The sequence below is a fragment of the Microcaecilia unicolor genome, chromosome 5 (assembly GCF_901765095.1).
Source record: "Microcaecilia unicolor chromosome 5, aMicUni1.1, whole genome shotgun sequence".
NCBI classification, from domain to species: domain Eukaryota; kingdom Metazoa; phylum Chordata; class Amphibia; order Gymnophiona; family Siphonopidae; genus Microcaecilia; species Microcaecilia unicolor.
This window is the reverse complement of record NC_044035.1, coordinates 156353547-156371348: the sequence shown is the minus strand read 5'-3', so window position 1 is coordinate 156371348 and position 17802 is coordinate 156353547. Positions and strand designations below refer to the sequence as shown.

The window sequence follows — 17802 nt, the reverse complement described above, 5'->3', positions numbered from 1 at the left end:
AGTGAACCAGATATAGTACTGTTACACAGTCCCAACCCAAGATAGCTTATCCTTTGAATGTAAGAAAAAAAGGAAACTTAATTTAAAAAAAATAATGAACCATACCTCACCCCCCCCCCCCCCCAAAAAAAAACAGCGGGTGCTAGTGAATTCTTGACTAAGATGGATGCCCGAACCAATCCCTCTCCTCCGGAAATAGATTGATCATCATCCCGAACAAGAGATCCATCCTACTAATCTTATGTCTAAGATATGTCTGCATCAAAACCAGCAAAAACTGACTCAAAATCTCTTATCTGCTGGTTCTAAACACACGAAGCATGATCCACCGACTCCTGAAAAGATGGCGCCGGGTAAGGGCCCTCAGGCATTGGCAAATTCCATGCTCGAGGAGTTATGAATGCTTAGAGATTTAGGGGCCCTTTCACTAAGTCACGTAGATGCCTACGTGCGCCCAATGCTCGCCAATTCGGATCTGCTGCTGGCTACCACATGACCCGAGTAGTAATTTCATGCCCACTACGCACGTCAGAAAATATATTTTATTATCCAGCGCTTGGCACTAACTGGGCGGTAATCGGCATTGTACACGCGCTGACGATTGCCACCTGGTTAATGCGTGAGTGTACGGGTGGCAGTAATGTCTCAGGCCCAAAATGGACACGCGCCAATTTTTGTTTTGCCACATGTCCATTTTCAGCCAAAAAAAGGGCCTTTTTTGCAGGTGTGCTGAAAAATGGACCTGCACATGTCCTATATACGCGTCTACACCAGTGCAGGCCACTTTTCGGCACACTTTAGTAAAAAGACCCCTTAACCTTCAAACACTTTGAAACTACTTGATAATTAAAGGCTGACTTAGTAGCTATCACTGCTTCCTTATCGGTTTTCCAAATGCGCATGGCAACCCGCGTGGACCAGACAGCATTACATTTGGCCCAACATCAAGAATCTTCAACAAAGCAATTCAAAAAGTTGGAAAAGAATTAGAAGACCTTTCAAACCACAGCAGGCACAACAATATTAGAATACTAGGAGTAAAGGAATGGGTAGAAAGCTTGAACATAATTGGTTTTCTATCTAGAAGGATACCGGAACTGTTAATCCTCAACCTTGATACTCCGCTGAAATTTGAACGAGCTCACCGAATGCTGTTGCATACAAAACAGGGTCTGCCTCACCCTATTACTTTTATATTACTTTTATGTTGCTTGAAGATAAAGTAAAATGTTAATGTAAGATGTTAGCTTATGTTCAAATTGGTATCATAAAGATGTTATTCCCTCAATGCTAATTTTCGTTAGTAAAAGGGTCCCTCAATGTTTATATTCTTATGGTTCAACTCCAAAATTAAAATGAACAAATCTGTTATTTACTGGAAAGACTGAACTGAAAAAGGTAGTGCATGGACCTTAGAAGACATTTGCAGCAATGAAATTAAAGATTTACTTCCCATCTCATAAGTACATAAGCATCGCCATGCTGGGACAGACCAAGGGTCCATCAAGCCCAGCACCCTGTCACCGACAGTGACCAAAAGAACAAGCAATTTGTCCCGCCCATCCTAGAAATAGTGTATTATTCCCTCGTCCGTTCAGTAACATTTTATGGCCTTTTCCTCCAGGAAGCCATCCAACCTTTTTTTGAAGTCCGCTAAGTTAACTGCCTTAACCACTTTTTCTGGCAGTGAATTCCAGAGTTTAACTACGTGTTGAGTGAAAAAAAATTTCCTCCGATTCGTTTTAAATTTACAACACTACAGCTTCATTGCATGCTCCTTTGTCCTAGTGTTTTTGGAAAGCGTAAACAGACACTCCACATCTACCCATTCCATTCCACTCATTATCTTATAGACCTCTATGATATCTCCCCTCAGCCGCCTTTTCTCTAAGCTGAAGAGCCCCAGCCTCTTCAGCCTTTCCTCATAGGGAAGTCGTCCCAGGGGTGGCCAGGGGGGGTGGGGGGAGCAACACTTGCCTCTCTATCCTCCCTCCCTTCGTGCGGGCACGCTAGGCATACCTTTGCTGGCAGCCAATAAATGGACTGCCACCACTCCCAACGTCTTGCTCTGAGCAGCATGCTGGAACTTCTCTCACATGCCCGAGAAGTTCCAGCCTGCAGCCCAGAGCTGGAAACAAGGAGCGGGGAGCAGCAGTAGTCTATTTACTTGGCTGGCAGGGCTCAGCATCCCCACCAGCAAAGTAAAAGAGAATTCAGCAGGGGGCCCAAGCCCACATTTTGGGAGCCAGTTGTTAAAGTAGCAATGGAGGGCCCTACTTTAACAACCGGCTCCCAAAATTCTTAAAAACTTAACAACCGGCTCTTGCGAGCCTGTGAGAGCCTGCTCCAGCACACCACTGCTTGTAATGCTTCTTCTTAATTTGTTATGTAAGCGGCATTGAACCTGAGCTTTCTTGGGAAAATGCGGGGTAAGAATGTCATAATTAAATAAATAAATGTTTACACTCTAAGGAGCACTTTTACTAAGTCGCGGTAGGGCTACCGAACAGGTAGCCCCTGCCATATCAACCCTTCCGCTGGGGTAGAATGGGCGCCCAGTGGTAGTTTTGAAGTTAGTGTAACCCGAAGGGTTAAATAAACTTACTTCGGGCGCCGCTTTTAGGAGGGGATCGGCAGAATGCAGGAGCGCAGGGCTGGGAATCGCGCCGGAGCCCGGGTGCTTTTGGGCTTGGGGCTTGGGGCTTCGGGCGGGAACAGGCGGCAGCGGGGACATCGGGTGCTGGTGGCTGGATGTTGTTAGTCGCGCTCCTTGTAGCGCAGCGGGTTTTAAAAAATGTTGGGTTCAGGTGGTGGGCACGAGGAAGCGGTGGCCTGACCGGCATAGACGCTGCAAGTTGCAGCGGAGCAGGAGCGGGGTTGGTGTTTGAGTGGGGCGGAGCGAAGGCGAAGAGGGGGAAGTCCGAGCGCTGATTGGGCCTGCGTCGGCGTCTGACGTCGCGTAATGACGTCAGACGTACACAGCCGACGCAGGGCCCAGGATATCATTTATTTTAAAGAGAACCGGCTCTATTAAGCGGGAGAGCCGGTTCTGAAGACAAATAAAGCCGGGGGTGAGACCGGAGATAGTGGGGAGAGTGCTCCGGTGCACTCTCCCAACGTTTTATTTTATTAATGTGGCGGTTTGCGGCGGAGAGAGTGCGGCACGCGCTGGGGGAGCGCGTGGGGAGTAAGAACAGCTGATGACACGAGTCAGCTGTTGCCTCGAGAGTGGAGCGGTGAGAGGCTCGTGCACGGATGAAAAAGGGGATTTTTAGGCTTCAAGGAACATGCAGGTATTGACATTTACATTGTTTTAAATTGCTGGTTGTATGTATATGTTTAAAAGGTGTTTATTTTAATTTGGAAATGTTTTGTTTATGTGGTGGGAAGGTTAGAATGCAGAGCTCGTGCTAGCAGCGTGAGCTAGGGTAAGGGTTCTAAGTTTGACGGTTTGTCAGTTGGGAGGTGAGTGCTGAGCAGGGCAGAGCTGTGTTTAAGAGCAGTGCTCAGCGGAGGGAGAATTTTGTGTAAAAATAAAGTAAAAAGTATTTAAAAAGGGACCTGATGAGTGTGCTTTGAAAGGTGATCAGTAGGTAATTTAAATTGAAAGCCTGCCGCGTATTTAAGGGCTTTAGTGAGGAATGAATGGCAGTGAACTGGTACTGGAAATAAAAGGATCTAATAAATCTTGATATCATATCAATGTGTGTTATGGTAAAAAGGTCCTGCTCCAGTGATAGCTATAGAACACTTTAGACTTTTAAACTTGGATGGTTTTGAAAAGAGCTGAAAAGTGAAAAGCTATCCTGAAAGATGAAATTCCTAAATGATTTTAAAGAAAAAGGGGATTTCTGAAATTGAGAATTTTGCCAGTAATTCTTAAAAAAAAATATTATTTAGCACACTCTTTGAATTAATTAAATTCTGGGGAAGGGAAATAGAGTAGGGATTAATAATTATATGTTTTTTTGAAAGCTAGATAGGAAATGTGTGCAGTAGGCACCTGTATTGTGGGGATCAGTTAGATTTTAGGGTTATTGTTTTGTTATAGATTAGAGTAGTAGGTGTCTTCGTTCCTGATTCCTGTACCCTGGCCAGGGTTCAACTCTGCAGCAAGCTTATGGTACCCAACGATTGGCAGAATAAGAAGATACAAAACCAGCTGAGGGGACGTATATAAAAGTATCCTTTTGAACTTTTAGGGAATAAAGAGAAAAATAGTATACTTACCTTGAATCTCCGGAGGAAAAACCAAAACCTGAAAAAGAAGAAAAGAAACAAAGAATCAATTCTATATAAGGGACTCATATTAGAATATAATCTTTTGCATGCATGTTTAAACTTTAGTTTAGGAAATTAAACTGCTACTTATCTGATGTGAAGTCACTCTGAAGTTGAGCCTTATAGAGAATAGAGGAACCTATGGGAAATAAAGAAATGTAAGGTTAAGGCTACTGAGGGGTGGAATCTATTGTGTCCATTTAAGTGCATATTAGAATAAAGTGAACTTTTACTAATCAATTGTGATTTCAAAGTTTTTTTTGTGCCCTTCTTCTGCTCTGGGTGAAACACTCGGCTCAGACTATATTCATTTGAACCCAGGAGTGGGGGAGGGGTTACATTAGGATGCTCAGTTTCCTATAGTAGAAAATAATTTCCTATTTTCTTGTGCAGGGGCCATCCCTAGCTGTAATCGGCAGTGTGGCCACATTGGATTACTACATAGGTGGCAGTAAGGGCTCAGGCAGTAAATAGCTGTGAGCTCATTTTAATATTAGCACACAGCCATTTACTGCCCCATTTTTAAAATGGCCTTTTTCCCTCCACAGTAAAAAATGGTCCAGCACGCACCAATTTCACACGCCAAAACTAGTGCAGGCTACTTTTTACCACGTCTTAGTAAAAGGGCCCCTAACTATGCTCTCTCACCAGCAAATCTTTTAAAATGGCTACAGCTAAGTAGTGGCGTACCAAGGGGGGGCGGTCCGCCCCGGGAGCACGCCGCTGGGGGGTGCCACGGTGCGCACCTGTGGGCTCTGACTTCGCAAACTTTGCTCGTTCCCTGCAGCTCCCTCTACCCCGGAACAGGTTACTTCCTGTTCTGGGGCAGAGGGAGCTGCAGCGAACGAGCGAAGTTCGCGAAGTCAGAGCCCAGAGACGCGCGCCGCGGCACCCCCCCAGTGGCATGCACCCAGGGAGGAGTGTCATTTTACCGGGGGGAGGGAATGTGTCATTTCACAGGCGGGGGGTGCGCATCGGCGATCCGCCCCGGGTGCCATCCACGCTAGGAACACCACTGCAGCTAAGCCACTGTATGAAGAAAACAAAGCTTCTGGACTCCATGAGCTATGATTCTCCACCTATACTATCCTTAGCAAGATCCCTTCTATCTACTGGTCACGTGGCATCTTCAGTTTATAAAATATTATCTCTAAGACCACTTTCTTCAGCCAATTCCCTTCAGTCGATGTTCTTCCTATATAATAAATCTGTCTAGATGCCTCGGAAGTTGCATGTGGCTGGCTTAAAGCCTACTAATTGTTGTTGGCATTGTAAATCGCAAGTAGGCCCACTCTTACAAATGATATATGAGTATAATACTATACAACCTTTTTGGAAGGCTGTCTGATCTATTATATGTAAAATTGTTAAGTTAAATTTGACCATCTCAGCCTCTATTATTATTTTTAAAGTAAAAAACTTATCCTGGAGATCTCACACTGATGGAAGCATGACTGTTGCATTCTTTGTGTTATCTGTACTCACAGTTGTGGCGACCTGTTTGATTTTATTGCCTTTTTGTAATGTTGAGCACTCCAATAAAGATGATTTAAAAAAAAAAAATCTTATTCACTTCTTCTCAATTTACCAGACTGTCATTAAAAAAGCTGTTTGATATCCTTCTTACTATAGCACAGAAACTTATCCTAGCTAATTGGAAAAAACTCCAGTTTGTTAAATGTTCACTTCTAGTGGCAGTCAGTATTACAACATCACAGGTTTGAGTTTGCCTTGGCTGAAATAATGGGCACAATTATGAAGAAACGTTTAAACCTGGCCTCCATTAAACACTTCAATACTGCATGATGCCCAATCAAGATTCCGATCGAATCACAGCACAGAAACAGTATTAATTACCCTCATGACTAAATTTAAACAAATGATTGCAACCGGCAACAATATACTCCTTCTACAATTTGATATGTCAAGTGCCTTCGACATGGTTGACCACGAAATCCTATTACACATACTCGAATATTTTGGCATTGGAGGAAATGTCCTAAACTGGTTCAAGGGGTTCCTAACCCAGCGGTCATATCAAGTCACATCGAATTCAACAACGTCTGCTGCATGGACACCTGAATGTGGAGTACCACAAGGATCACCCCTCTCACCAACCATTTTCAACCTAATGATGACCCCCTTGGCAAAACTCCTATCAAACCATAACCTCAACCCATATATATACGCTGACGATGTAACAATATACATCCCTTTCAAACAAGACATTAAAGAAATCTTCAATGAAATCAACCAAAGTCTACACATCATGAATACATGGGCAGATGCATTTCGCTTGAAACTAAATGCAGAAAAAACTCAATGCCTAATACTCACTTCCCAGTACAACACGAATGAATTCACCGCTATAAACACACCTAAACTAAACCTTCCAATCTCAGAAACGTTAACAATCCTTGGAGTCACTATCGACCGCCACCTAACACTCGAAACTCATGCAAACAACACAACCAAAAAGATGTTCTACTGCATGTGGAAACTGAAAAGAATAAGACCATTCTTCCCAAGATCCGTCTTTCGCAGCCTGGTGCAATCCCTCGTACTCAGCCATCTGGACTACTGCAACTCACTATACGCAGGTTGCAAAGAGCATATACTGAGGAAACTTCAAACGGCCCAGAATACAGCAGCCAGACTCATCTTCGGAAAACCAAAATATGAAAGTGCAAAACCCTTACGAGAGAAGCTACACTGGCTCCCACTCAAGGAACGCATCACTTTTAAAGTATGCACATTAGTCCACAAAATCATTCACGGTGAAGCCCCAGTCTACATGTCTGATTTAATAGACTTACCACCCAGAAACGCTAAAAGATCATCCCGAACATTCCTCAACCTCCACTTCCCTAATTGCAAGGGCTTGAAAAACAAGGCGCTGCACGCGTCAACCTTTTCTTACATGAGCATGCAGTTCTGGAACACACTACCATGCAACCTGAAAACGATCTACGAACAAACCACCTCCCGCAAACTATTGAAGACCCATCTTTTTGAGAAAATTTACGGAAAGAACCAAAACACATAAAGCCCACACTCACTGTTCAGTTATGCATCAATACAACCACTCCTGAATTCTCATCCCCCGGAACCTCACCACACTCATACCTTTACTCACAGAAAATGTATACCAAGTGTTTTCCTGTTATTATATATTGCCCCTTTTTGTCTCCCTTGTTTCCTTCCAATGTTTCAGTGCTTTTTCCATGATTATACTCCTTAACGATACTTTAACTTTTACTCAAATAACTCATCACAATGTAATCCATAACCAAGTTGTAACAAATTGTATTTCCATAATTCATAATGTATTGTAAGCCACACTGAGACCGCAAAAAGGTGGGAAAATGTGGGATACAAATGCAATAAATAAAATAACATAACACAAAACTATTCAAAGTTGTCAAAAGAAATGTGAACTTTGAAAAATTGCAGGAAGACCTTAGAAAACTGGAAGACTGGACATCCAAATGGCAGATGAAATTTACTGTGGACAAATGCAAAGTGATACACATTGGGAAAAATAATCCGAATCATAGTCACCTGATGCTAGGGTCCACCTTGGGGGTCAGCACCAAGAAAAAGATCTAGGTGTCGTTGTAGACAATATGCTGAAATCTTTTGACCAGTGTGCTGCGGCAGCCAAAAAAGCAAACAGGATGCTAAGAGGGGCATAATCGAACGCGAACACCCATCTCCATGGGCATCTATCTCCGAGAATGGGTACGTGAAGGGGCGGGACAGACTGTATTTTCAAAAAAGATGGGCGTCCATCTTTTGTTTCGATAATACGGTTTGTGCCGGGCAAATGCATCGGATTTGTGCGGATTTGAGCTGGGCGGTATAGTTTTTCAGCGATAATGGAAACCGAAGGTGCCCAGCTCAAAAACAAACAAATCCAAGGCATTGGGTCGTGGGAGGGGCCAGGATTCGTAGTGCACTGGTCCCCCTCACATGCCAGGACACCAACCGGGCACCCTAGGGGGCACTTGTAACAATTAAAAAAAATTAAAATACCTCCCAAGTCCGTAGCTCCCTTCCCTTGGGTGCTGAGCCCCCCAAATCCCCCCCAAAACCCACTGCCCACAACTCTACACCATTACCATAGCACTTATGGCTGAAGGGGGGCACCTAGATGTGGGTACAGTGGGTTTTGAGGGCGGTTTGGAGCGCTCCCATTTACCAGCACAAGTGTAACAGGTAGGGGGGATGGGCCTGGGTCCACCTGGCTGAAGTCCACTGCACCCACTAACAACTGCTCCAGGGACCTGCAAACTGCTGTGATGGAGCTGGGTATGACATTTGAGGCTGGGAAAAAAAGTTTTTAAAATTCTTTTTTTTGGGTGGGAGGGGGTTAGTGACTACTGGGGGAGTCAGGGGAGGTCATCCCCGATTCCCTCCGGTGGTCATCTGGGCAGTTGGGGCACTTTTGGGGGACTTGTTTGTGGAGAAAAAGGGTCCAGAAAAAGTGACCCAAATTCTCGCTTCTGGCGCCCTTCTTTTTTCCATTATTGGCCAAGCGCGCCCATCTCTTCTCGGCTGATAAACACGCCCCAGTCCCGCCTTCACCACGCCTCCGACATGCCCCCGTCAACTTTGTCCATTCCCGCGACAGATTGCAGTTGGAGACGCCCAAAATCGGCTTTCGATTATACCGATTTGGGCGCCCACGGGAGAAAGGCACCCATCTCCCGATTTGGGTCGACATATGGGCGTCTTTCTCTTTCGAAAATAAGATGGTAAGCGTTATTAGGAAAGGGATGCAAAATAAGGTCAAGGATATTATAATGTCTCTGTATTGCTCCATGTTGCGACCTCACCTTGATTATTGTGTTCAGTTCTGGTCGCAGTATCTCAAAAAACATATAGCGGAATTAGAACAGGTTCAAAGAAAAGCGAGCAAATTGATAAAGAGGATGGAACTCCTCCTGTATGAGGAAAGGCTAAAGAGATTAAGGGCTCTTCAGCTTGAAAAAGATTGAGGTTTGCACAATCCTGAGTGGTATAGAACGTTTAAAAGTGAATTGATTTTTTACTTGTTCAAAAAGTACAAAGACCAGGGGGCACTCAATGAAATTTCATGGAAATAATTTTAAAACAAATAGGAGGAAATATTTTTTTCACTCAAAGAATAGTTAATCTGTGTAACTCGTTGCCGGAGGATATGGTAATGGTGGTTAGCGTGTCTGGGTTTAAAAAAGGTTTGGACAAGTTCCTGGAGGAAAAGTCCATAAGAGGACTTTTACAAAGGCGTGCTAGTGGTTTTAGGGTGCGCTATAAGTGTGCGCTAAACACTAGCGACACCCATAGAAATATATGGGCAACTTTAATATTTAGCGTATGCTTGTTTTTAGTGCTCGCTAAAAATGCTAACACGCCTTTCTAAAATGACCCCATAGTTTGTTACTGAGGTGGACGAGGGAAGCAACTGCTTGCCCCGGGATTGGTTGCATGGAATGTTGCTACTAATTGGGTTTCTGCTATGTACTTGTGACCTGGATTGGCCACTGCTGGAAGCAGGATACTGGGCTAGATGGACCATTGGTCTGACCTAGTATGGCTATTCTTATGTTCTTATGTTAACAATGGTATTTAAATACTACTACAACCAAGAAGTTCTAAGCAGTTCACAGATCAGACAAGAAACTGGGACAAACTCCAGGAATTACAAAATCAGATTAATTAAAAAATCAGAAATCCCTAAATAATTTAGCCAGTAACAAATTTCTGAATTACTATGCACGAACTCTAGTTAATCATTAATCACACTGCAATTGGGTTGTTCTAGCCACTCCCCTCCCCGGATTCTATATAATGTGCAGCGAGTAGCGTGTGTTAAATTGTGTGTGTGGCCAATTTACACATGCTACTCAATTGAATCTTCAGATCTGGGCTTTCCATTTATCTCAGAAACATGACTCACAGAAGCTGATAGTCCAATATTGCCTCACAGCTATCTACCCGGTTATGGCATTCTTCACTCTCTAAGACAGGGTAAAAAGGTGGTGGACTTGCTCTTATATTTAAGAGATTTTTTCCACAAGTCTTTAGTTAGTTCTGGGTTTTTCCCGAACTGGAATATATGCTATGCAAATTCTGCGATGATTCAAAAGAGGCAAATCCATGGTGAAGCCTTCCCTGCAACCCTGGAGATTTTGTATGATTTATCAGATGTGCCTGGAACAGTGCTGTAGCGAGGGCGGCTGACACCCAGGGCGGGTCACCGCTGTGCACCCTCCCCGGGTGCAGCACGGCGCACCCCCCCTCGGCACGCACCCCCCCCCCAGAGCGCATTCTTACCACTGGCGTAGGAAAGGGGACGGGTGGGAGGGCTGCTCCGCCCTGAGTGCACGTCGCTGGGAGCTGCGTCGGCTCCGCTGATTCCCTGCTCTCTCTGCCCCGGAACAGGAAGTAACCTGTTCCAGGGCAGAGAGAGCAGGGAACCAGCAAAGCCAACACCCCCCCAGCGGCGTGCACCCGGGGCGGACCGCCCCACCGCCCCCCCCCCCCCCTTCCTACACCACTGGCCTGGAATGTCTTTGAATCCAGGATTTTACAGATGCTCATGGAACTAAGTTCTGTGCTACTTGGGAATCCTTTTGTCAAACATCTGTGCAAGCCCATAGTAGACCCTTAAACATGTGAATGCTCCCTTTTTGGATGCTGGGGTGATTTTCCTTTTACTATGGTGCCATGGTGCTGGGGGGCTGAAGGGGAGTTTAACAAAAGTAAAAATTTGCACCTGTTTCACTGTTTTCCTTGGTTGTTGCTCTTGGATGCTTTTGCTGATAATGTTGTTATGTATTTTCTACTTGGTTTGTTTAATAAAGATGATTGAAACATAAATAGAAACCACTTTGGGTGTACCACAGAAAGGCATCATTTTATGGCTATTGGATGGTTCATTTGGCTACTTCCATTGTGGCAAATTTGCCAACTGCCCTGTTTGTGATGTTAGTGCTTAATCAGTGACTAGGGAGTTTAAGGAGGAGGAGGGGCACAGGTTGGTGGGGGTTGGCTCTCCAGCACAAGTAAAAATTCATCATTTTATGATATGCAGACATATTTTATAAGAAAGCTTACAGTGTTTAGCTACATCTACTGTTTATATTTTCCTGGCTGCTTTTTTTGTTTTGCATCCCAATTCCTTCCTTAACCTCTTTGTTCTCTCTGCTGTACCTCAAGGGTCCTCTGGCTTGTCGTGAACCTAGCATGGCTGTTCATTAACCTTCAATCTGTGTGTGTCCTTTCTTTCGCCCAGATTCTGGCTGCGAGTCTGTGACTGACACTGATGCTGAAAGTCAGAAGAATCCAAACATTTGCAACAGGAAACAAGTGAAGGAGGAACCTGCAGCTGTGGGGAATCTGGTGACGGTGCAGCCAGAAGAAGTCTGTTGTGGGGTACATTGGCTTCTGTGTTTACTTTAAAAGAAGGCATCGGTTTATCTTAGGTTTACTCCATGCCTCCCTTACACCCCAGATCCCTTCTCACTCTCTTATATCTCAGTGGAAATAAATTCATTGAAATACTATGGGGTCCTTTTAACAAGCTGCAACTTAAAAGGGCTTACTGTAGGGCACTGGAGCATCCTGCAGTAAAAGCCAAATGTTTGCATGCTACCTACATGCTAAAAACTACATTTTTATTTTTTGGCCAAGGGGACATGTCTAGGGGTGGAGAGTGGTTGTGTTTGTGCTAATCAGTTGTCACAGCCACATTGATTAACGTGTGAGCCCTTATCACCTTCAAAATGGGCAGTGGTAAGGGCCCATGCAGTAATGGCCATATGCTAATGGAAAATCAGCCGTTTTCTGGCCATGGAAAAAGTGGCCTTAGCACGTGGGAAAGACCCATGGAAGAATGTGCTAAGGCCGCTTTTTGCCGCAGCTTTTTTAAAGGGTCCCTATATTAGGTGTTCTAGTGACACTTTACCTGAGGAATGAATATAATTAGGCGTTACCCATAAAGGCCTTATTCCATATTAGGTGTTCTAGTGACACTTTATCTGAGGAATGAATATAATTAGGCGTTACCCATAAAGACCTCATTCCATCCCTAAGGTCACTAACTCTTGCACATTGTGTTTTCATGAGGGCATAATTTTGACCCTAAATTTATTTTTATAAATTTTATGAACAGCTTCTTTTTTTACCTTAATTGTTTGAGGGGTAATTTAATATAATTTTATTGTGAGTCACTTAGATATAAATGGGTTATAAATTTTAAAAATAAATAAATAACTAGAGCTTATAGAGCATAGGACTGCCGAGAATCAAATCTGGGCCCGGGGCAAAACATGTTAAGGAATGGGACTTGGGTGTTCCTGAGACTTAGACGTTTTCCAGCCATAGTGGAAGAAAACAAAATCACCCAGGACTAAAACTAAGACGTTTTGAGCTAGACCTGTTTTTATAATGAATAAGGCACAAAAAGGTGCCCTAAATAACCAGATGACAACTGGAGGGAATCAGGGATGACTTCCCCTTATTCCCCTCAGTGGTCACTAACCTCCTCCAACCCCCCCAAAATGTGATGACAAACATTACTTGCCAGCCTCAGATGTTATACTCGGGTCCATTAGAACAGCATGCAGGTCCCTGGAGTAGTCTAGTGGTGGGTGCAGTGCACTGCAGAAAGATGGGACCAGGCTTTTACCTCCCCCTACCTGTTACACTTGTGGAGGAAACTGTGAGCCCTCCAAAACTCACCAGAAACCCACTGTACCCACATACAGGTGCCCCCTTCACCCGTAAGATAGTGGTGTACAGTTGGGGTTGGTGGGTTTTGGGAGGCTCAGCAGTCAAGGTAAGGGAGCAATGGTCAGATGTGTACCTGGGAGCATTTTATGAAGTCTACCACAGTGCCCCCTAGGGTGCCCTATTGCTTTCCTGGGATGTCAGGAGACCAATGTACTAAAAATGCTGGCTCCTCCTACAACCCAATGGCTTGATTTTGTGCGTTTTGCACTTGGATGGGTTTTTTTTTTTTTTTCAAAAATGGATAAAAAAATAAAACGACCAAATCATAAAACCTTCTATTTTTGAAAACAAAAGATAGATATTTTCTTTTTTGAAAATGACCTTTTTTGCAAAACGTCCAAAGTCGGACTTAGACTTCATATTGAAAATGCCCCTCTATGTAACTTTGTTAGTCTAAGTGCTTTGAAAATACTGTTGTCCCACAAGTTTTCTTGGGTATGCAGATAATTTATTTGTGGGTTTTATTTTGGGGTAGAAAGTGATCTTAAATAGCGGGCCTATCATGGACTGCTAAAATGTTAACAGGCTAGCAATGAATATTGGCACAGCCGGTTAACTTTTTAATGGCCAAAATAAACTCAGATATGCCAATCGCTAGATATGGCCCGGCACTGAATATCTGAGTTTAATGCCAGCGGTGGACAGCAAACGCACTGTTCACCGCCAGCTGAATATCAGGTCCAATGTGCCTTTTCACAAGTTTTCCTCCATGTCAAATCAGTTTCCGTTCTAAATTTTCAGAGAGTTATTTTGCCCCCAGACAGACAGATGAACAAACATTTTTTCAACCTTTTATGTATAATTTCTTTCCAACATGTTTATGGGTTGGAAAGAATATTCATGAGTGCATACTACACTCTTGGGCTTGACCCTGGAGCACCAGGCCAGGCACAAATCTCTGACATTAACATTATTTACCTTCCTTATGTCTGCAACAAGGTCATAGGATCCCTTTAACTTCAACTAATGTCAGTAGTTCCATGCACAGTTCAGGAAGGGATAATGAATTATGTTGATTTTCCAAGTGAAGAAAGCAGCAGAGTCTCAGGGTAGTCACCAGTTTTCATGACACATATTTAAGTTACAAAGCACAGGAAGCATACTCTAGTCAGCAACTTACAAAACAGGAAATTTTTACTGACAGAAGTGAAATCATAATATGCTTATCATGGTTTTCCCTAACTGAAATGCAATTTAAAATACATTTTCATATGCAATAAAAATGTTCACTGTCATAAGACATTTACTGGCATACAGCTCATTTACATCTGAAAGTCTGAAGGCCCCTGAGTAATTATAAATAGTTGGTTTGCAGTGCAAGTACCTCATTCTAAATCAGCTCTAGCCCTTGCAGCACAACAATTCACTCTGAACAAGCAGGCAAGCCATGTATAGACCAGGTGCTGAATTTCACCAAGTACACTTAGGATGGCTTTGAGACATGCCAAATCACTGGCATTGCTTTCATAAAACCTCTCAGCAATATATAATGGGGTTGATATTCTTAGTGATTTAATGGGCCAGAAACGGCTCCAGGCTGGTTCAATTGCTTGTTTGGGACTCTCCGCTAATATTCAGTGGCACTTAACTGGTTAGTGTCTCTGAATATCACAAAAGACCATTAAAGTGAAAGCCAGCTATTTTGTGGGCGGTCCAGAGGCGGAGTCAACACTTAACTGCCTAAGTTAAGCAGCCATATTGGACCACATACAATACAATCCTATCTTTATGCAGTGTCACTTAGGCCATTAAGTGCTGAATATCACACTTAAGTGAATAAGAGATAGCCAGCCACATAAACCCAGACATTCAATACCGGTGCCCAGATGTGGCCTAGCATTGAATATCCAGGAATAACGCCAGCAGTAGTTTAAAAAAAACGCCAGCTGAGTATTTATCCCGATAATGTCAACTGTCAATGCTGCTTTGGAAGGACCACATAGGACATTGAATTCGTTGAAAGGGCTGGTGGGGGCAGGGGGAGTCCTCATCAGAGTTTGTTGAGGGGAGCATATTGTCATTATCTTCTTTGGCTGGTGGAGCCCAGAATACTTCCAGCGTTGCTGTTTTAGCCACTGTACATGAAAAAGTACTACTTCCTTCCTGAGCTAGATTTAGATCTATGATATGATAAACGGGTAGCAGCTAGGCCATCTGATCTAAATGCTTAGTAAGAAGTAACTCTTTTAAGTAGAATCTGGAGGACAATGTCAGTCAGTCACTGGCATTTCAATAAAAGTTTTCCTCAAAGAAATGTATTGATACAGTTCTTTTTTTCATAACCGGACTAGAATAAGTGCATAGCAAATAAGGTGTTCCCTAGGTGTCATATTTTAAGAGGCATTTCTGGCACTGCCTTGCATGGGAAAGAGTGAAAGGAACTTGGTTGGAAGGTGCATTTGCTGTGGCATGCCCTGGGTGCTGAAACACCTTCATTCTGGCACTGTTTTATTGCTACACCAATGGCTAACTAATCCATCTACAGTAAACACACATAGCTCTATCTACACTGATGACCTAGCAATAACGCTACAAATAGGAGACTGCCCAGACTGAGTTCATTTTGGCAATTAACACTTTTTAACTACTATGTAATTAATCAATTTTGACCAAATCTAAATAAAGCACAAGCCATCCTCCACCTACACAACTGCTATGCAAATAAAGAGCTAAACATCATCTAAAATTGTGGTTACCCAGATCCCTGCCAAATTAATATACCATGGACTGACACCAGACTGCACACTTTCCTTCAGGATCTATATAGAGGTGACGTCAGTACCTGAAACAAAAACTCAGAATGGAAGATGCACCCAATAAGAATCATCGTATTTGTCCTGTGTTACTAAATGACAGCAGATAAAGACCTGTACGGTTCGTCCAGTCTGCCCAACAAGATAAACTCATTTTACATGGGATGTGATACTTTATACCAGAGTTTGATTTGTCCTTGCCGTTCTCAGGGCACAGACCATAGAAGTCTGCCCAGCACTGTTCTTGTACTAAAAGTTCTGAAGCTAATGTCGAAACCCCTTAAAATTTACACTCCAGCCCATCCATACCTATTCAGCCATGATCATGGTGTAGACCGTAGAAGTCTGCCGAGCACTGGTTTTGCTTCCCAATTACCGGCGTCACCACCTAATCTCCACTAAGATTCTGTGGATCCATTCCTTCTAAACAGGATTCCTTTGTGTTTATCCCACACATGTTTGAATTCCATTACCGTTTTCATCTCCACCGTCTCCCGCGGGAGGGCATTCCACATATCCACCACCCTCTCTGTGAAAAAATACTTCCTCACATTACTCCTGAGTCTGCTCCCCATCAACCTCAATTCATGTCCTCTAGTTCTACCACCTTCCCATCTCCGGAAAGGTTCGTTTGCGGAATAATACCTTTCAAATATTTGAACGTCTGTATCATGTCACCCCTGTTTCTCCTTTCCTCCAAGGTATACATGTTCAGGTCACCAACTCTCTCCTCTTACGGTTTGCAACTCAAATCCCATACCATTTTCGTAACTTTTCTTTGCACCGCTTCCAGTCTTTTTACATCTTTAGCAAGATACAGCCTCCAAAACTGAACACAATACTCCAAGTGGGGCCTCACCAATGACTTGTAGAGGGGCATCAACACCTCCTTTCTTCTGCTGGGTATACCCCTCTTTATGCAACCTAGCATCCTTCTGGCCATGGCCGTCGCCTTGTCACATTGTTTCTTCACCTTTAGATCCTTAGACACCAACCATTGCTCCATTGCTGAGTATATTTGCTTGGTATGGGAATAAATGCACTGGTGACAAATGACAGCTGTCAGATTATCACAAGCAGCCTTAAGCAGCTAATCTTGGCAGCTTGTGTATTCTAGCTGGAATAATGCTTCTAGACATCCAAAGAGATGTAACAAGCTAAAAAGAGAGGAAGCAGCAAATGGAGAACACTTGACTTACTCTGTAAAATTGCACTACAGTATAAATAATGTCTGAAGTCATACATGAACTCCTCATAGTGACAGAAATAATTAACATTACAGCTTTGACTACCCATAAGGCAATATGGAAAGTCCAACTTGGAGATCATGCTGCCAAAGTATTATAATGACTGAGCAGTTTCCAGGAAGGAGAGAGGAGGAATGGGCCTCCATATCCAAGTCAGCAGGTCATAAGTGGAGGAGTAGCCTACTACTACTACTATTTAGCATTTCTATAGCGCTACAAAGCGTACACAGCGCTGCACAAACATAGAAGAAAGACAGACCCTGCTTAAAGAGCTTACAATCTAGTAGACAAAAAATAAAGCAAACAAATCAATTAATGTGTAGAGGAAAGAGGAGAGGAGGGTAGGTGGAGGCGAGTGGATACAAGTGGTTACGAGTCAAAAGCAATATTAAAGAGGTGGGCTTTCAATCTAGATTTAAAGATGGTCAAGGATGGGGCAAGAAGTAGGGGCTCAGGAAGTCTATTCCAGGCATAGGGCGCAGCAAGACAGAAGGAGCGAAGTCTGGAGTTGGCAGTAGCGGAGAAGGGAACAGATAAGAAGGATTTATCCAGGGAACGGAGTGCACGGGAAGGGGTGTAGGGAAGGACGAGTGTGGGGAGCAGCAGAGTGAGTACATTTATAGGTTAGTAGAAGAAGTTTGAACAGGATGCGAAAACGGATAGGGAGCCAGTGAAGCGACTTGAGGAGAGGGGTAGTATGAGTAAAGCGACCCTGGCAGAAGACGAGACGGGCAGCAGAGTTT

At 43.6% G+C, this 17802-nt stretch overlaps 1 protein-coding gene across 3 annotated transcripts in view; it reads left to right on the top strand.

The window, feature by feature from the left end:
• The window catches only part of PIK3AP1 (phosphoinositide-3-kinase adaptor protein 1), a 228723-nt gene that overhangs the window by 54603 nt on the left and 156318 nt on the right, over positions 1-17802 (top strand). For all 3 annotated transcript variants that reach the window (XM_030203478.1, XM_030203476.1, XM_030203475.1), the window contains exon 3: positions 11561-11700. In XM_030203478.1, coding sequence (XP_030059338.1) covers positions 11561-11700 — 140 coding nt within the window. The remainder of the gene's footprint in view (positions 1-11560; positions 11701-17802) is intronic.